This window comes from Macrobrachium nipponense, chromosome 7 (genome assembly GCF_015104395.2).
Source record: "Macrobrachium nipponense isolate FS-2020 chromosome 7, ASM1510439v2, whole genome shotgun sequence".
Taxonomy (NCBI): Eukaryota; Metazoa; Arthropoda; class Malacostraca; order Decapoda; family Palaemonidae; genus Macrobrachium; species Macrobrachium nipponense.
The window spans coordinates 56,826,998-56,846,997 of NC_061109.1; the positions used below are offsets into that span (position 1 = coordinate 56,826,998).

The following is a 20,000-nucleotide window of genomic DNA, read 5'->3' on the forward strand; positions in this document are numbered from 1 at the left end:
GAACGATTTATTTTTATTGTATACAGAATATCAAAATAAAGGAAAGATTTATTGTATTGTATAAAGAGTATTAAAATAAAGGAACGATATATTGTATATTGTATAAAGAATATTAAAGTAAAGAAACGATTTATTGTATTGTATAAAGGGTATTAAAATAAAGGACGATATATTGTATTGTATAACGAATATTAAAATAAAGAAACGCTAAGATATTGAAATTCATTTTTGAATACCTCTATTATGAAAAATGGATGATTTCTAAAAAAAAAAACACTGAAAGATTTGGGAGAGTTCCTACATTAGAAGAACGATTCTCATAATTGAAAGCATTTTCCGCCGCTTTTGAAGTTAACCCTGTTTTTAAACCGAGTGTTCAAAAAAAAAAAAAAAAAAAAAAAAAAAATAGACCGGTTTTTTTATCCAAGCGAGAAAAGAGAACTGTTTTATCGGAGCGGCCTGGAATTGTGACAGTGGTGCAACTTTTGTTTGTGCTCTGGAACGTGTCGAGTTTTGGCAAAGAGTTGCTAAGGTTCTGGGTTGCGGGAAAAATGTTTCGTGAAATAATCTCTTTTGTAAAATAAGAAGGAAAAAAAAAAACGTAAAACCAGATGTGCAGGGAAGAGAAAAAAAAAGTATATCCTAGTTTAACCAGACCATTGAGCTGATTTACATCTCTCCTAGGGCTGGCCAGAAGGATTAGATATTTTTACGTGGCTAGGAACCAATTGGTCACCTAGCAACGGGACCTACAGCTTATTGTGGGATCCGAACCACACTATATCGAGTAATGAATTTCTATCACCAGAAATAAATTCCTCTGATTCCGCAGCCGAGCGCGAAAACCATTCGTCCAGCGTGGAACCTACAGCGAAGAGATTATTGGTTGCATTTGATAGAATAGAATATAGAATTCTGGTCAAAGGCCAAGCGATGGAACCTAGGAGGTCATTCAGCGCTGAGAGGGAAATTGATTGTAAGAGGTTTGAAAGGTGTAACAGGAGGAAAACCTCACAGTTGCACTATGAAACCACTGTTAGGAGAGGGTGGAAGGTAAGAGGGAAGAAAGAATATGATGGGAGGTACAATAAAAGGAATGAAAGGGGTTGCAGCCAGGGGCCGAAGGGACGCTGCTAAGAACCTCAAGTATCGCCTACAGTGCATCTCATAAGGTGCACTGACGACACTAGCCTCCCACGGGAGTTGCCTTATTTGAGGTTTTTAAATTTATATTAAGAATTTATAATTAAATCGAAATGGCAACATAAAAAAAATCTGAAACTGACTCAAAATTGTCGTAAATTTTCTTACAGTAATCTTTACTACCAACTGCCTCAGATTGGTCAGTAATCGGACCCTCAATCAACCATCTGAAGGAGCGATGGGTATGGGGCTAACAACCCCACTCCAAAAATGAATGCACAGCCAGCCCTTTGGTGCTTGCTGCTGTGCCTGGCAAAAGACCACAATGGAGTTCCAGAAACCAAGAGAGTGAGCGAGTGAGTGAGTGAGTGAGTGAGAGTGAATGAGTGAATGAATGAGTACGCACTCTAATAGCATTATGAAGATGCCAAAAAACAAGTGAATTGAGTTCTGGAGCTCTCAGGCTCTAGCAAGAAGAGCAAAGTTAAATAAAAAGAAAGAAATGAAAGAGAATGTGATTTCTCGAGAGAAGAAGAAGAAGATTTCTCTTTGATCTTCCAGTCTCCCTGAGGCCAAGCGAGATGTTCCAGGGGCCATAATGGACTTCGTTCCACTTCGTAGAGGAATTCCGAGCCGGAAATAATGATTTCTAAAAGAAATTCTTGATCCTCATTAGCATATCATGACTTATTTCAACTTGCCACTCCAGGAGCTAATTCTTTCAAGCGCTATTTTCGCAGATCTAGACTTATGTATACTCCGTTTCTATTATAAAAAATTGATAAACTAATTCCGGTATTTGCTATGAAAATTAATCTCTGACTAAAAAAATCTATGTTGACTGACGTTTGAATATAAATATTTATGTTTAGACCAGTCGTGAAATAAGATTTGCATTTCTGATTTTACGTGGAAATATCGAGGCGTCATGAAATTATCTGAAATTATCTTCATTTGATTGAATTCTTTATTTCGTCTCTCTTCCGTTTTGGTCAAAGCCTTGACATGTTTCCCTTTGGCACATTTTACTTCATAGCAATGAGAGAACTCCATAACCTTCTCAGACAATGCCCATATATACGAAAACATAGATTTTTTCAGGTCTATAAATTGGAGTCATGACAAACTGACAACAAATATGCATTATTTACTGAAACAATTATTAACACTGGGTAAAGGGTTTAGTTACAGTTTTAATTTCCCATCAGAACTACTACTTGAATCTCCATGAAATTATGTTTTAAATGAATAAATCACACATTTCCTCGGTAGTGGCCAAGTAACACACGATAGTTAAAATTAATCATAGTGCAAGATTCTAATGGGACCAAACCTGATCTAGGATACTATCTCCTACATGACAGGGTTAAATAAGGCCCCACCCTACCTCCGGGCCACGCCTAGACCAATAATACTCTCAAGTTTATTTCCCAACCTAACTTTCCCTAACTTAACCAAACCTTTTATCATAACAAAAATAATAATAATAATAATAATAATAATAATAATAATAATAATAATAATCATCATCATTATCATTATCATTACCATTATCATTATCATTATCATTATTACTAGTAGTACTAGTAGCAATAATAACCTGCATCAGAAGAATTTGATTAATAATGAAATTTCTCCCTTCAGATATTATTAAATGTAGGATGCAGCCAAAATTTCAAAGGAATTATTATTATTATTATTATTATTATTATTATTATTATTATTATTATTATTATTATTATTATTATTATCATTATTATTATGATTATTATTATTATTATTATTATTATTATTATTATTATTATTATTATTACTATTATTATTATTGTACTTAGGAAGCAGACCCTCTCTCAAAGCATACTTTATTAAAAGTAATGGCTACTTCAGCAGCATTACACTTGTAGAGATTCTTCTCTATTTTGCGAATAGCGGCTTTTTCAGTGCTACTTAAACGAGCCAGTAGAGCGCCTATAGAGGTCATGGTAAAATACAGGGTCAAAATAGGTGTATATATTTGAATTTTACAGATTAAAACTATGATACCATAGTCCATCAAGTCATTAACGATTCTCTCTCTCTCTCTCTCTCTCTCTCTCTCTCTCTCTCTCTCTCTCTCTCTCTCTCTCTCTCTTTTCTTAAAGCGAGCTTTCGTCTGGAGCTGCCAGACATCCTCGGGCTGGGAAGCTGAGGGTGGACTGATCTTGGTGCGGTGTCCGTCCTCCTTATATCTGTGGTTGACAGCAAGGGGTCTGCCCCATGCTTGTCTCCTATTGGCTGGTGCGGTGAGTCTTGTTTTCATTGGCTGCCTGAGCCAGGTCTCAAGCCACTTTCCTCGAACCGATGGTTGCGTTGCAGCATATCCTGCAGCCGCCTGGACCTCCTAAGCGCCGCTTAGGAGGTCCAGGCGGCTGCAGGATATGCTGCAACGCAACCATCGGTTCGAGGAAAGTGGCTTGAGACCTGGCTCAGGCAGCCAATGAAAACAAGACTCACCACCGCCACCAGCCAATAGGAGACAAGCATGGGGCAGACCCCTTGCTGTCAACAACCCCACATATAAGGAGGACGGACACCGCACCAAGATCAGTCCACCCTCAGCTTCCCAGCCCGAGATGTCTGGCAGCTCCAGACGAAAGCTCGCTTAAGAAAGAGAGAGAGAGAGAGAGAGAGAGAGAGAGAGAGAAGAGAGAGAGAGAGAGAGAATCGTTAATGACTTTGATGACTAGGTATCATAGTTTATCTGTAAAATTCAAATATACACCTATTTTGACCCTGTATTTTACCATGACCTCTATAGCGCTCTACTGGCCTGTTTAAGTAGCACTGAAAAAGCCGCTATTCGCAAAATAGAGAAGAACTCTACAAGTGTAATGCTGCTGAAGTAGCCATTACTTTTAATAAAGTATTATTATTATTATTATTTCATTATTATTATTATTATTATTATTATTATTATTATTATTATTATTATTAACAACATTTTCATACTAAATAAGGGAAAATATATTAATCTTCTAAAAAAAAAGTGTGGAAACAGAGATAAAAAAAAACAGCAACAACAGCAAATAAAAAAAATTGAACATCTCAACAAGAAACAGCAGATAAGTCTACGCACACAAGAACAGCATAGATACTCTTTTCTCAGACGCGCTGGAAGGCTCCTTATGCTAATCCGCAAGAAATAAAAAAGTGAAGATTTTCAGAAAGGCCAAAGGACCAACGCTCGATGAGAGAGAGAGAGAGAGAGAGAGAGAGAGAGAGAGAGAGAGAGAGAGAGAGAGAGAGAGAGAGAATAAAAACAACTGTCGAACTTAGACATCAAACAGCGATGCATGGTAGCCAATATCTTGCTCTTTGACGGAAGGGGAAAGGAAAACATCTAATTCCCAGAGAGAGAGAGAGAGAGAGAGAGAGAGAGAGAGAGAGAGAGAATTTCCAGACTCGGAACCAAGAAGAGAGAATTAAACCAGTGGAAATGCATAAGAGATTCAAATGAAGGTCGCAGTATATCTTATTCTCTTTGCTTGTCAGACCAAAAAGAGGCGGCTGAAAAAAAGAAAGAAAGAAAGAAAGAAAAAACCTAGATCCCAGAAACAGAAAGAAAAAAAAAAAGGGAAGGAACTCGGAACTAAACTCAGATCAAACGTCTGTTTGTTGTGTGTGTGTGTGTGTGTGTGAGAGAGAGAGAGAGAGAGAGAGTTAACATGGAAGAAGAATATGATTTTCAATGATGCATAGTTATAAAAGTACATGTTTACATGTTTATTTGTTTGCTTGTGTGGAGGGAGAGAATTAATATAGAAGAATGATTTGAATGTAGGGGTGAAGTGGCTAGCCCCGTACCTTTTTATTGTCCTTCAGCTGAGGCTTATAAGCATTCATAGCTGGGTTGGTTGGTGAAGGCAGGCCATGATCGAACTACGGACCTTCGAAATTCGTGTCTAGTCCTATGCCACCTAGCTACCATTTAGCATTTTTAGACTTGCACTTACGGATATCTATTAAAAATTGATACATAACTAACAACACTTGTACACTCACGGGCAAGTGCATCAGCATTATGATGTATGCAAGCACACACGCAAGCAAGCGAGCGCCAAGACCATTACACATCGACCCTGGAATCCACGCCTTTGGGGAGTCTTTCCAATATCGTCACGGCCATGACATTGAGGGCTATTGACAAGTTCCCTATCATATATTCATTTCAAGTCTTGTTTGACGACAAACACGCGGTATTCTTCCAGATACCCCGGCGTTAAAGGGGAAGGAACTACCAAAGAATTCCACTTGCGAGATCTTCCTCAAGGACGAGGGAAAGAAAAAAGCCAGTCTCAGTAGAGATCGCAGGAATGAAAGGCAGTTTCAGGAGATTGCAAGAATGCAAGTTAGTTTCAGGGCCATTAAGAAGGACAAAAAGGCAGCTTAGGTACAGATCACATGGATAAAAGTTAGCTTCAATAGTAGAGGCTGAAGAAACAAATGACAGTTTCAATAAAAGTTGCTGGGATAAAAGTCAGTTTCAGTGAATATCACAGATAAAAAAAAAGCCAGTTTCAGTAAAGATTTTAAGAACAAAAGTCAATTTTAGTCATCTTAGTCAAGATCACAAGAATAAAAGTCAGTTTCAGTAGAGAATGCAGGAAATTATAATAGCGGATTTCAGTCAAATTAAGTAGACTAAAAGGCAGTTTCATTGGAGGTCACAGGAATCAAAGTAATTTCCAGCAAAGGTCACTGGAATAAACACTGGGATAAAAGGCAATCCCTGGAGAGATTGCAGGAATATAAGGTAGTCTCAGGAGAGATCACTGAAATGTAATACAGCTCCAGTATATATCACTAGAATGGAAGAGTTCCAGGAGATAATACTGGAATGAAATACATTTCCAGGAATGGGAAACGGTTCCAGGAGAGATCAATGTAAAGGAACACAGTTCCAGGAGATAATACTGGAATGAAATACATTTCCAGGCGAGATCACTAGAAAGGAAAAGGTTCCAGGAGGGATCACTGGAAAGGAATACACTTCCAGGAGAGATCACTAGAATAGGAAAACGTTACAAGAGAGATCACCAGAAAGGAATACAGTTCCAGGAGAGATAACTGGAATGGAAAAGTTCCAGGGGAGGTCACTAGAATGGAAAAAAAGTCCAGTAGAGATCACTGGAATGGAATACAGTTTCAGATGTCACTGGAATGGAATACATTTCCAGGCGACGTCCCTAGAATGGAATACAGTTCCAGGATAGATCACTAGATAGGAGTACAGTCTGACGACAGGCTTCAGTGGAATGGAATAAAGTTCCAGAAGGGATCAATGAAAAGGAATACAGCTAAAGGAGAGATCACTGGAATGGATGCAGTACCAGGAGAGATCTCACTGGAATAGAATACAGTTTCAGGAGGGATCAACAGCCAGAAATACAGTTCCATGAGAGATCAGTAAAATGGAATACAGTTCCAGGAAGATCACTGGAACGGAACACAGTTTGCGGATAGATCTTACTGGAACGGAATACAGTTCCAGGAGAGATCACTGGAAAGGAAAAAAAGTTCCAGGATGGAATTTTACTAAGGAATACTGTTTGAGGATGGGGATCACTCAAATGGAATACAGTTCCAGGAGGGATCAATAGTAATAAATACAGTTCCAGGAGGGGTTGCCTAGTTAGAAAGCTTTTCAAGACGATATCACCGAAAGGGGAAAAGCAGTTCTGGTAGAGATCGCCGAGGGCGGGGGGTTGGGGTGAGGAGGAAGGTAGGTTGCTCAAAAGATTTCTTAATGGATATTCGACATCATTATTCAAGAGGTGATTCTGAATTTTAGGATCAGGGGCACTGCATCAAAAGATGAAAGATGATGACCCTCAAGGAATCCTTCTCTCTCTCTCTATATTGTGCTTTGTGCTTGTTTTCACAAAGAGATGAGAAAGGAGACGTGAAGTTCTGAAATAGTATATATATGAAAGATGGGCCTTTCAAAATGTATTTATTTCAGTATGCAATGCTACATACACACACACACACACACACACATACACACTCACACTAACATCCACACACACACACACACATATTATATATGATGTATGTATGTGTATATATATATATATATATATGTATATATACACATACATACATACATACATAAATTATATATATATATATATATATATATATATAGATATATATATATATTTATATATATATATATATATATATATATATATATAGATATATATATATATATATATATATTCTGGGTATTCATTCTGAATTTATTGTGCTCCGTAACTATACTCTGTTTTTTTTCATCTGTCCATCGCCTGTGGTTGTGTATATAACACTGCGTCCCGCGCTTTAGATAGTTACATTCAGCTCACATTCAACAATTATAATAATATCCTATTTCGAATATTAACGGTGTAATTCGCATACAGTAAATTATTAAAACACTTTTCAATCGCAAATGCCACACCCAAATATCCTTTTATTTAACCTAACACTTACACAGCGTAACTATTTACCGGACGACAGTGTTACCATACACAAACACCATAGGCAGATGGACAGATGAAAAAAAACAGAGTATAGTATGCAGTAATCATAGTTTTTCATATGTTTCTTCGCCATTATTTAGCTACTGAAACTTTTGCCATCTGTGAATAGGTTTAAAAGTTGCATGTGCGTTATATATATATATATATATATATATATATATATATATATATATATATATATATATATATATATATATATATATAAACGAACATGAGCCTTTTAAACCTATTCACAGATGGCAAGAGTTTCAGTAGCTAAATAATGGCGAAGAAACATATGAAAATCTCTGATTACTGCATGCTAGTTACGGAGCACAATAAATTCAGAATGAATACCCAGAATAAAGGCTCAGAACTAGAATATAAATAAATAGAATACTTATTCTAATTTAACCCAATTATATAACTTATGTAAGAAATCACAGAAGAAATAACTGACATCACGAAGTGATACGAAATTTCATGACAATTTACATCAAGCCATTGACTTTTCCCCTGCTTAGGGTAGTGCCATCAGTGCTTCTCATGTGGTGCACTGTAGGTATTATTTAAAGTTCTTTGCAGCGTCCCTTCGGGCCCTAGCTGCAAACCCTTTCATCCCTTTTACTGTACCTACATTCATATTATCTTTCTTCCATCTTGTTATCCATACTCTCGTAAAATTTGTTTCATAGTGCAACTGCTTTGAGGTTTAAGCCTTTAAACCTGCTTATCTGTTTCCTTTCCAGCGGTGAATGACCTCATAGATCCAAGTGCTTGGCCTTTGGCTAAACTCTATATTCCGTTCCATTCCATGACATTTCACATGAAGCCATTGCCTCTTTCTCGTAATGTGAAAAACTCATCTAAAACATACGGATTATTTTTCCTTGCGTGTTTGTGAAAATGTCGAACTGCTTAAGACTTGAGACGGTCATTTTTTTTTATCCAGTTACAGCGCAAGAAAGGAATTAATCAATGGATCATGTCTCTTATCTTACACGTCCTTTCAAATGACTGACAGGTCACGATTAAAGGGATATCACGACCATCGCAGCTGCCGAGGTTATTGACACCGATCTTAGTTACGAAGAAAAGAATTAAGTGAATTTCTCTGGCTCCTAAGAAAATCAAGCGAAATTTGCAACACCAGCTCGTTTAGTTGAAGGTGAATATTAAGTACAAAAAATTAACACGAATGATTAAATGGCTGAAGGTCACAAATAAGGTGACGTCACAGCCGTCAAAACTACCTAGGCCATTGACACTTAATGCGCGAATGAATGAATTTCGCGAAATTCTCTGACCTACTAATAAAGAGGAATCAAGCGAAAATCGCAAAACAACCTCATTCAGATAACAATGGATATTAAGTTAAAAACTATGCAAAAAATAAATCAACCTAGGTCATTGACACCGATCTTAGTTACGAAGAAAGGAATTTAGCGAAATCCACAGACTCCTAATCAAGTGACTGAAGCGAAAATGTTGAGACAAGGTCTTTCACATGACGGTGAATATGATTGCAAGAATTTACTCAAAGAATTAACTTTAACTTATGGGAAATGAGTCTACAAGGGAAGACAGTGTAGGCTTGTGACACAACCTTCAGATTTTGTGATAAATATGAAAAACTAAGATCAAGAGTCAAACTTTATCACAAACACTGTAACAACTATCTCTCTCTCTCTCTCTCTCTCTCTCTCTCTCTCTCTCTCTCTCTCTCTCTCTCTCTCTGTATTTATATATATACATATATATATATATATATATATATATATATATATATATATATATATATATATATATATATATATATATATACTATATCTATATATATAAATAGAAAGAGAGAGAGTTACATTTATATATATATATATATATATATAATATATATATATATATATATATATATATATGAGATGAGAGAGAGCAGAGATGAGACGAGAGAGAGAAGAGAGAGAAGAGAGAGAGAGAGAGAGAGAGAGAGAGAGATAGTTGTTACAGTGTTTGTGATGAAGTTTGACTCTTGATCTTAGTTTTTCATATTTATCACAAAATCTGAAGGTTGTGTCACAATCCTACACTGTCTTCCCTTGTAGACTCATTTCCCATAAGTTAAAGTTAATTCTTTGAGTAAATTCTTGCAATCATATTCACCGTCTATGTGAAAGACCTTGTCTCAACATTTCGCTTCAGCACTTGATTAGGAGTCTGTGGATTTCGATGAATTCCTTTCTTCGTAACTATGATCGGTCGGGTCAATGACCAAGGTTGATTTATTTTTTGCATAGTTTTTTAACTTAATATCCATTGTTATCTCTTCTTCCCTATGAATCTCTCTCTCTCTCTCTCTCTCTCTCTCTCCCTTCTTATATCTTGTTCTCACCCAGTCACCACTTGCTGCCCCCCCCCCCCCCCACCCCCCTCTCTCTTCATATTTCTAGTTCTCATCCAGTCATTTCTTACGGCCCCAGTCTCTGTCTGTCTGTCTGTCTCTCTCTCTCTCTCTCTCTCTCTCTCTTTCTTGCTCGCTCTCTCTCTCTTCTTCTTAACTCTTGTTCTCATCCAGCCATTTCTTACCGCCCCAGTCTCTCTCTCTCTCTCTCTCTCTCTCTCTCTCTCTCTCTCTCTCCTTAACTCTTGTTCTGATCCAGTCATTTCTTCCCGCCCCAGTCTCTCTCTCTCTCTCTCTCGTTTCCGTCCTCATGCTTTCTTCCCCAAGAAACGTCTCTCTTCTCTCTCCCGTAAGTAGCCATCTTGCTTGGTGAGTCGTACCCGCGTGAAGTCAGATTAATCAACAGATATCACAAGTTTAACATACGACTAGAATTTGAGAAATATCTAGAAGTGTTCGTGAACTATCGGTGATAAGATTAGTGTGAAAATAGTAGGATAAAGCGTCTTCTAAGTTAGTTTATCAAGTGTAATACTATAAATCAGAACAAGATGGCAGTAAGTTCCAACTGCGGGAAGAGGTGGCGTAATTTGGCGTGTCTAGCAGATTCGCAATACGATGAGGTAGCAGGAAGGGAACTGGCATTTCTCATCTATGAAATCAGCAACAGTCCTAACCAAAAAGATACAAAAGCATTCATAGATATATTAGAAGGATATAATCCTTCAAACTGGAACAAATCTAATGAAAACATCTTGAAAATAATTGAAGAAGTTCCAAATAAAATCCAAGTGGTCAAGAGACTCATAAAGAAAATATACATAAACCAACATATTCCGACAAAGAAAATGAATAAGGTGAATCTTGTGAATATCCTAATTGATGCATTAGGAAAAAGAATGCCAAAAGCATGCAAACTGTGTAAGGTTTGGTATAGCATAGTCAATCCACAAAAACCTAATCAGAAAATGTGCTGCATGCAACATTCCGACCCATACACAGTGTGCTGAGGTAATACAAGATTTGAGAAAAGATACAAGAATTTTTTGTTCAACATGTCTATCATGGATAGACAATGTTATTAAATCAAGATTGAATGTACAAATAGTTGAGGATGAAGAAGAAGAGGAAGAGGAAGAAGAAGAAGAAAAAGAAGAAGAGGAAAACGGAAGAGAAGTAAACAAAAATGAAATGACAGAAAAAAATAAGGAGAACAAAGAACAAGATAAAAGTATGGATGCAGAGATACTCATTGATACTACATATGATGCAATAAAGCAGCATACCTACGAAGAAATAAATTACGATATGACAACAGAAAAGCAAATCCCGAAGAGGCTCTACCCAGATCTATACAATGACGGGAAAGAGGAAAAAATAGACAAGAAAGACAAAATCTGCAACCTTTTGAAAAGAGGGAATTGCAGATTTGGAGAAGATGTTACTACAAACATCCTAAGATATGTCAAAACTATGAAATATATGGTAAATGTGCATACTTAGATGGATATGGGGATGATTGCAGAGATCTGCATCCAAAAATATGTAAAAACCTAAAAGAAGGAAAAGGATGTAAGTTCGACAAAAAATGCAAATATATTCACCCTGTAGCCCCCCCCCCATGAATCATAATCAAATAAATAACCAACCAAGTAATAAAATCCAAAAGATAAGAAAGAAACAAATAAAGAGAGAAATCAAGATATCAGGTAAGAGAGAAAAGCAAACCACCAATGAGATATGCAGAGGTGTCAGCAAAAAATTTCAAAGCATCAGCTCCGAAATTCTACTCAAGAGATAATAATGTATTTATTATGCAAGAGGATATTGGCAGAAACGGAGAAAATTTGCAGATTCAGACACAAAATGAATAATTATGATGAAGGAAGATCAAATATTATGGAAAAGTTGGATTTTTTAATGTCAGAATTTCTGGAAATGAAAAAAAGAACAACATACCAGAACAGGAAAGAGACATGGGAAAATCCTTATTACTACCAGTATTAAATGAAGGAGAAAACATGCAAACCATCATAGTGATGAATGCGCAGGGTTTAGTTACGAGTAACTCAAAAAGAAAAATAGAGTACTTAGAAGAACTAACCCAAAATGAAAAGAAAATAGATATAATGTGAATAGTGAAGTGAAACCTGGTATTCCCAGGAGACTGGGAATGATGATCAAATAAAAGGTTCCAAACTTATTAGATCAGATAGAAAAAATAGGAATCAAGGGGGAACCGCAATATATGGGAAAGACAAAAAACAAGGAAAAAATATATGAGAAATATAGTAATCAAGAATGTGAACTAATAGCGGTAGAATTTGAATCTGAAAAATTGATGAACATAGTAATATATAGACCTCCTAATACTAAAGAGTTTGACTTAATAATTGAAAAATTGGATGATATATGTAGAAATCACAAGGACTGGACTATTCTCCTATCTGGTGACTTCAACTTTCCTTTCGTAGAATGGAAAGAACGAATAGGAGATTGTGGTTGTACTTATACATATAAAAAAGAGAGTAATAGTAGTGCAGAAGAGAAGAGGCAATTTGAAAAGCTATTAGATATGCTACTAGAATACAACATTCAACAAATAAATCACCTGCCAACAAGAAAGGAAAATACTTTAGACCTAGTATTTGTGAACGAGATGAATTATGTTAAAGAAATAATAGTTTATAAATGCGAATATTTCAGACCATAATGTCATAGAATCAACAGTTTCATTCCAAAGCAAGTGAAAATAGAGATAAGCAAGAAATGAAAAAGTGGGAAGGATATGGAAAATACAACTTCTACAGTAAAAATATAAAATGGTCAGAAATTAATGAAGAATTAAACAAAGATTGGGATAACATTTTCGTAAGTGATGACATAAGGGTAAATACGGAGATATTATATAAAAATAAAATATTGGAGAAAATAGTGGAAAAATATATACCGAAGAAGAAAAGTAAAACATCATTCATGCATAAACCAAGAGACAGAAGGGATCTATTGTTCCAGAAAATCAGAAAGTGGAAAAAAAGGTCTTGCAAAGAAAAAAATGCATGGAAAGTTATAGAACTAAAAAGTAAGATAGAAAATGCAGAACAAAAGATTATACAATCAAAAGAAAATGAAAAACGGGACTTGGAAGAAAAAACCCTATTAAATATCAAGCAAAACCCCAAGCTATTATACTCATATGCGAAGAAGATGAATAAAAGAAGAATAGAAATAGGCCCTCTGAGAATTGAAGGGAGATTAACGAATGAAAAAAAGGAAATTTGCAACATACTGGCAGAACGATATAAGAGAGAATTCACCCCTAGAATAGATAATAAAGATAATGATATAGAAGTAAGGGATGAAAACTAGTGAATATTTAGCTGACATAGATATTAATGAAGCTGATATTGTGCAGGCTATTAATGAAATTAAAAAATGGAGCTGCTGCAGGGCCGATGGAATTCCTGCTATTTTGTTAAAGAAAGTAGTTCATTCTATCGCAAAGCCACTTGCAATATTATTAAGACAAAGTGTAGATACAGGCAAGATTTATGATGAGCACAAATTAGCATATATTACCCCTACTTTCAAAAGTGGATCAAGACTAGAGGCAAGTAATTATAGGCCTGTGAGTCTAACATCACATAATATGAAAGTGTATGAAAGGGTAATGAAGAAAAATATTATGAAACATTTAAAAAAAAATAATTTGTTTAATAAAGGACAACATGGTTTCGTACCCGGAAAAAGTACACAAACCCAACTGTTAGTCCACCGTGAGAACATATTCAAAAATATGAAAAGCGGAAATGAAACAGATGTGGTTTATTTAGACTTTGCAAAAGCTTTTGATAAAGTAGACCATAATATATTAGCGAAGAAAATTAGAAAACACAATATCGTGGATAAAGTAGGAAGATGGTTAAAAGAATTTTTACACAACAGAAAACAGATAGTTATTGCAAACGACGAGAAATCGGATGAAGTCAAGGTAATATCCGGTGTGCCGCAAGGTACGGTGTTAGCTGCAATACTGTTTGTATTATGATTGAAGACATAGACAATAATGTGAAGGATTCGGTAGTGAGTAGTTTCGCAGATGACACAAGAATAAGTAGAGAAATTACTTGTGATGAAGATAGGAACGCTCTACAAAGAGACCTTAACAAAGTAGATGATTGGGCAGAGGTAAATAGGATGGTATTTAACTCTGATAAATTTGAATCAATAAATTATGGAGACAGAGAAAGAAAGCTATATGCATATAAGGGACCTAATAATGAGACCATCACAAATAAGGAAGCAGTTAAAGACCTTGGTGTGATGATGAATAGGAACATGTTATGCAATGATCAAATAGCAACTCTGTTGGCAAAATGTAAAGCAAAAAATGGGAATGTTGTTACGGCACTTCAAAACAAGAAATCAAAACAAAAAGGCTGAACAACAAATGATTATGCTTTATAAAACATATGTTCGTAGTCCAATTGAATATTGCAATATGTATGGTACCACACTATCAAAAGGATATTGCACAAATAGAGAGTGTACAAAGGTCCTTTACAGCTAGAATAGAAGAAGTTAAGGACCTAGACTACTGGGAAAGACTACAATTCTTAAAATACATAGTCTAGAAAGGAGAAGAGAACGCTACATGATAATTCAGGCATGGAAACAGATAGAAGAATAGCAGAAAATATCATGGAACTAAAAAAATATCAGAAAGAGCAAGCAGAGGTAGATTAATAGTGCCCAAAACTATACCAGGAAAAATAAGGAAAGCACACAGGACATTAATCCACTACGCACCAGCATCGATAATGCAGCGTCTATTCAATGCGTTGCCAGCTCATCTGAGGAATATATCAGGAGTGAGCGTAGATGTGTTTAAGAATAAGCTCGACAAATATCTAAACTGCATCCCAGACCATCCAAGATTGGAAGATGCAAAATATACCGGAAGATGTACTAGCAACTCTCTGGTAGACATTTAGAGTGCCTCACACTGAGGACCTGGGGCAACCCGAACAAGATGTAAGGTCTGTAAGGTAAGGTAAGGTCTCTATCTCAATTATCGTTCCCGCTCTATCTTCCTCCATGAGTCTGCCTGTCTCTCTCTCTCTCTCTCTCTCTCTCTCTCTCTCTCTCTCTCTCTCTCTCTAGAAACGCCCTCACGTCACCCTTACCTGAGGCACATTGTTGGGGATCCACTGGTAGACAGGGAAGGGCTGCCTGTTGTAGTACCATTTGACCACCATACCCTCTTTGTCATTGTCCTTCAAGTCATACTGGCAGTCGAGGACAAGCTGAGACTTCGATCCATTCACCACGTAGCTGGGGCCCTTGATCTCCACGATTTCGAGGCCTTGTGAGGCCGCTGTAAACAGGGAGAAGGAGACAGATTGTTACTGGTTTGAGACTTTGCTCCGAATTAGAAGGAAAAAGACGTATTGCTTTGTATAACTCACGCTTTGGTTTGGTTTGGAATTCATCTGGAATCTATACAACTTTATGGTTTTATGAAAAGCGTGGGAGAATTATATTATTGAATGGAATTCGTCTAGAATCTATGCAAGTTTTTGGTTTGAGAATTGCTGAAAAGAGGGGGAAAAAAATATTGTTTAGTAGAATTCACCTGGAATCACAGTTGGTTTTATTGTTTTGTGGAATTCATTGGAATCAATATAATTTCCCTGGAATAGAAAGTAGAATGAATACTTCATAAAGGCTTTAGAGAGTGGATGATGGGGTTATTTCTGCCCGTAGCTTTCGTGCGCGCGCATATATATATACATATATATATATATATATATATATATATAATATATATATATATATATATATAAATATATATCTGTATATATATATATATAGATATATAAATATATATATATATATATATATATATATATATACATATGTATATATATATACATACCTATCTATCTATTCTATCTATATACTATATATATATATATATATCACACATACATACATATATTCATATATATATATATATATATATATATATATATATATATATACCATACCTATCTATCTATCTATCTATCTATATATATATATATATATATACAAATATACATACATACATATATATATATATATATATATATATATATATATATATATATATATATATTTATATATATATATATATATATGTATGTATATATATATGCATGGAAACAAATATCATTTAGTATCAAAATCACTATACCACGGGGATGGCTTACACAAAAGGGCAAATATAATTTGGAATTGCCTCGTCACCAGCGAAATTCGAACCGCCAACTGCTAACGAAGCACTTGCTAATCTTATTACATTAGTATGATATAAAATAAGTGAAAATGATTTTGTTTTGCGTTTAATCGCACTCATTTGACTACGAGACAAAAGTGTACCATAAAGCTGAAGATTCTTAACTAATAAAGAACGAACCACCGAAGGTTGTATCACAAGACCTAAAATATAATGCAATAAAGTTATAGTTCTTCAAAACCCCTCTGTATTCAATATAACTTTTCAATAAAAAACGTAGGATATAACGAAAATTAATTCTTTACATTGAAAATGTGACAAGATTCAACTAGAGAGAGAGAGAGAGAGAGAGAGAGAGAGAGAGAGAGAGAGAGAGAGAGAGAGAGAGAGAGAGAGAAATAAAAGTTGATGATTTGATGATTCGGAAAAAAAAACCGTAAACGAGGGACAAAATGCTAAATAAATTTTTTACTTTTTTTATTTTTTTTAACCCTGACGTTGTTATCATGATGTTAAAAATGTAAGGTTAGTCACAATTAGTTTCCACCCTTGATAATGTATCCATTGAAATAATTACCCACAACCCTTCATTACAATAAGAGATGCTTGATCAAGTTTCAAATGGTAGTCATTACAATGGAGGGTGAATAACATTCATCATTATAGTTATCATCATAAAGCAGCCTTTAAAAATTCCTCGTATACGTATATGTATATATATGTATTACATATATATATATATATATATATATATATATATGTATATAGATATATATATATATATATATATATATATATATATTATATATATATATATGTGTGTGTGTGTGTATGTGTGTGTGTGTTGTGTGTGTGTATTATTGCCATTTGAATTATATTTTTTTTATGGCGTCGATGACCACTGGTTTTGCGACGACATTTCGTTCTCTTCATTAATTCGTCAGGAACGATTGTGAAACGATAAAGAAAAATTTTTTAATTTTTATTTATTTTTTTTTTTTATTTTTTTTGTTTTTTTAAACCCCCAAAGAAAATCACTTCAGCCATGACAACAAAAAATAAAAATAAAGATGCAAATTATCTGCTGAATTCATTTGCTCATCGGAGAACATATAATTTTCCTAAAGTATTTCATAGCAAATAAATATAATGCGAAAAATTCTGGTCTTTGTTTTACCACCTTGCAATTTTATCAAAACTGTCGCTGAAATATTTCCGTGAGAAATTACTTATTCAAGACTGAAATTCGTCCGCTAAATTGCAATGCTGTAAAATAATGTTACTAATTTAAGCGGGTGCAAATGAGACACGGTTTTGGATATTCAGGGGACGAGAATATATATATATATATATATATATATTTATATATATATATATATATATATATGTATATATATATATATGTATATATATCTATATATATATATATATATATTATATATATATATATATATATATAATATAGACGCGCGCGCACACACACACACACACACACAGATATATATATAGATATATATATACATATATATATATATATATATATACACATATATATATATATAGTGTGCGTGCGTGTGTGTGTGCCTTCGCGTGTGTGTGCATTAACATGTCAGCAAAATTACAATATCACAATTAACAATATTTTTATTACGACAACTGCAAATATTGCGAAATTGTAACTTTTCAGAATGTAACACGTATCATGAGAGAGAGAGAGAGAGAGAGAGAGAGAGAGAGAGAGAGAGAGAGAGAGATAATCACGCAATCAAGCTGATTGAATGGGTTACCGTAGAATGAAGAATTAAAAATTAAAAAAAAAAAAAAAAAAAAAAAACTTCTAAAATTGGAACTATTATATACTGAAATTTCTCGTCTAATGTGGTCAATAGAGGGGTGACAGGGCACATTTTCCGAGAGGGTCTGAGAGAAAGAGGAGATAATTTACTTCTTAAGTCAGGTTGCCTCTTGGAAGGGCGCAAAAAACTCGGTTTTTCTCTCTCATTTCGTGAGTGTGTATATATGTCTGTACACGACATTTATGTATATATATGCATATATATATATATGTATATATATTTATTTATTTATATAAATATGTATACACATATACACCTACAATACATATATCTGCATATATAAATATGTGTGTGTGTTTGTCTTTATATCTCTTCATGGAAATGAGAGAGAGAGAGAGAGAGAGAGAGAGAGAGAGAGAGAGAGAGAGAGAAATTCCCGGAATACTAGAACTCTTCGCAAAAATGACATTGCTCTAATGGACACCGGCGATGTATTGGACCAGCCTTCAAAAAAAAAAAAAATGAAAAAAAGAGAGAGTGATGAATAAAACTGAATTCTTCAATAATGAATAATTTTCTTCAGTCCAGGCTGCGTGTCATTCATTTCTATGGTCGTCACTCTCCCATAATTATTTCTGATACCCTAATTCACGAGGGGACTCGAGAATTTATGCATTAAAGTAGATCTCACTTTTTTTTAAAGTTCTTTCTTAATCTCTGGTAAGTTTTTTTTGTGGAAAATTATCTGTTTTTAATGTTCTTGCGCCTAATTTTTTTTTTACTTTTATTTTTATGATGCGAAAATATTTATTCAGATCTATTTTCACTTGTTTTCCTATGTTGTAAGAATATTGCCTTAATATAATTGTTTTTACTGTTATTCTTTTGTTAAAAAAACATTTGATATATTTTTAATTTTATTTTTTATGGCGTAAAACTTTTGTTATATGCTTTTACTTTGAATTTTATGGTTCAAATACTTTGATTTATATTCTGCGGTTTTACTTTTATTGTCATGGTGCAAAAGACTTTTTTTACACAGGTGGTTTTTCTTCATATACCTGATTATTAATCATTATTCTCATGTTACAAAATATTTTTTTCTAATTAAAGTTTTAAATTAATTTGTACGGTACAAGTACATTATATATATATATAAAACACCTTGGCCACGGAAACATATGCGCATTACATAAGCACGCGCGCGCTCTCTCGACCACCATCAAACGAGAACGGGCCGACCCTAAACAACGGAACGAGAGAGAGAGAGAGAGAGAGAGAGAGAGCCCGTTTGATTCTTTGTCAGGTATAAGGGGGAGGGGGGGTGGGCGAAAGGGACGGTAGAAATTAATTAAAGGAAACTGTTTGAAATGTTCACAAGAAGAAGGGCATAGCCACAACACCTTGGGCTTACCCCTTCCTAAAATCTCCCCTTCCCCTTACAGTGAATTCCCTTTCCCCCATCCCCACCCACAACATCAATCCCACCCTTGGGTAACTAATTAAAATCAGCAAAGGCCTGAGCAGTTTTTCAGGCGCATCATATACAAAAGATAATAAGATTTCCCGCCATAATGGAAATTCCTAATTAAAAGAATTCTCTCTATCTCTTTTTTTTTTATTTCCTCCCTCGTGCTTCTTTTATTTTTTAATTTCTTTTTGTATTTTTTTTTTGTTTCTCCACAGTCTCAGTTACCGAAGAAAAATAGAGCCTTAATGAATTCTTTTTTGGTTTTGTTAACTTTCTCTTCTTGATATTTCTTTTCCATTTTCTTTATGATATCAGCGGTTCTTCCTTTTTCGTCTTCTATGCAAAGACCTAAATAATTTCGTTTGTGTTT

General features: G+C 34.8%; 1 protein-coding gene across 1 annotated transcript in view; it reads right to left on the reverse strand.

The window, feature by feature from the left end:
* LOC135217518 (cell adhesion molecule 1-like) overlaps positions 1-20,000 on the reverse strand; it is a 219,818-nt gene that overhangs the window by 117,890 nt on the left and 81,928 nt on the right. Inside the window, exon 2 of the mRNA XM_064253476.1 lies at positions 15,270-15,460. Coding sequence (XP_064109546.1) covers positions 15,270-15,460 — 191 coding nt within the window. The remainder of the gene's footprint in view (positions 1-15,269; positions 15,461-20,000) is intronic.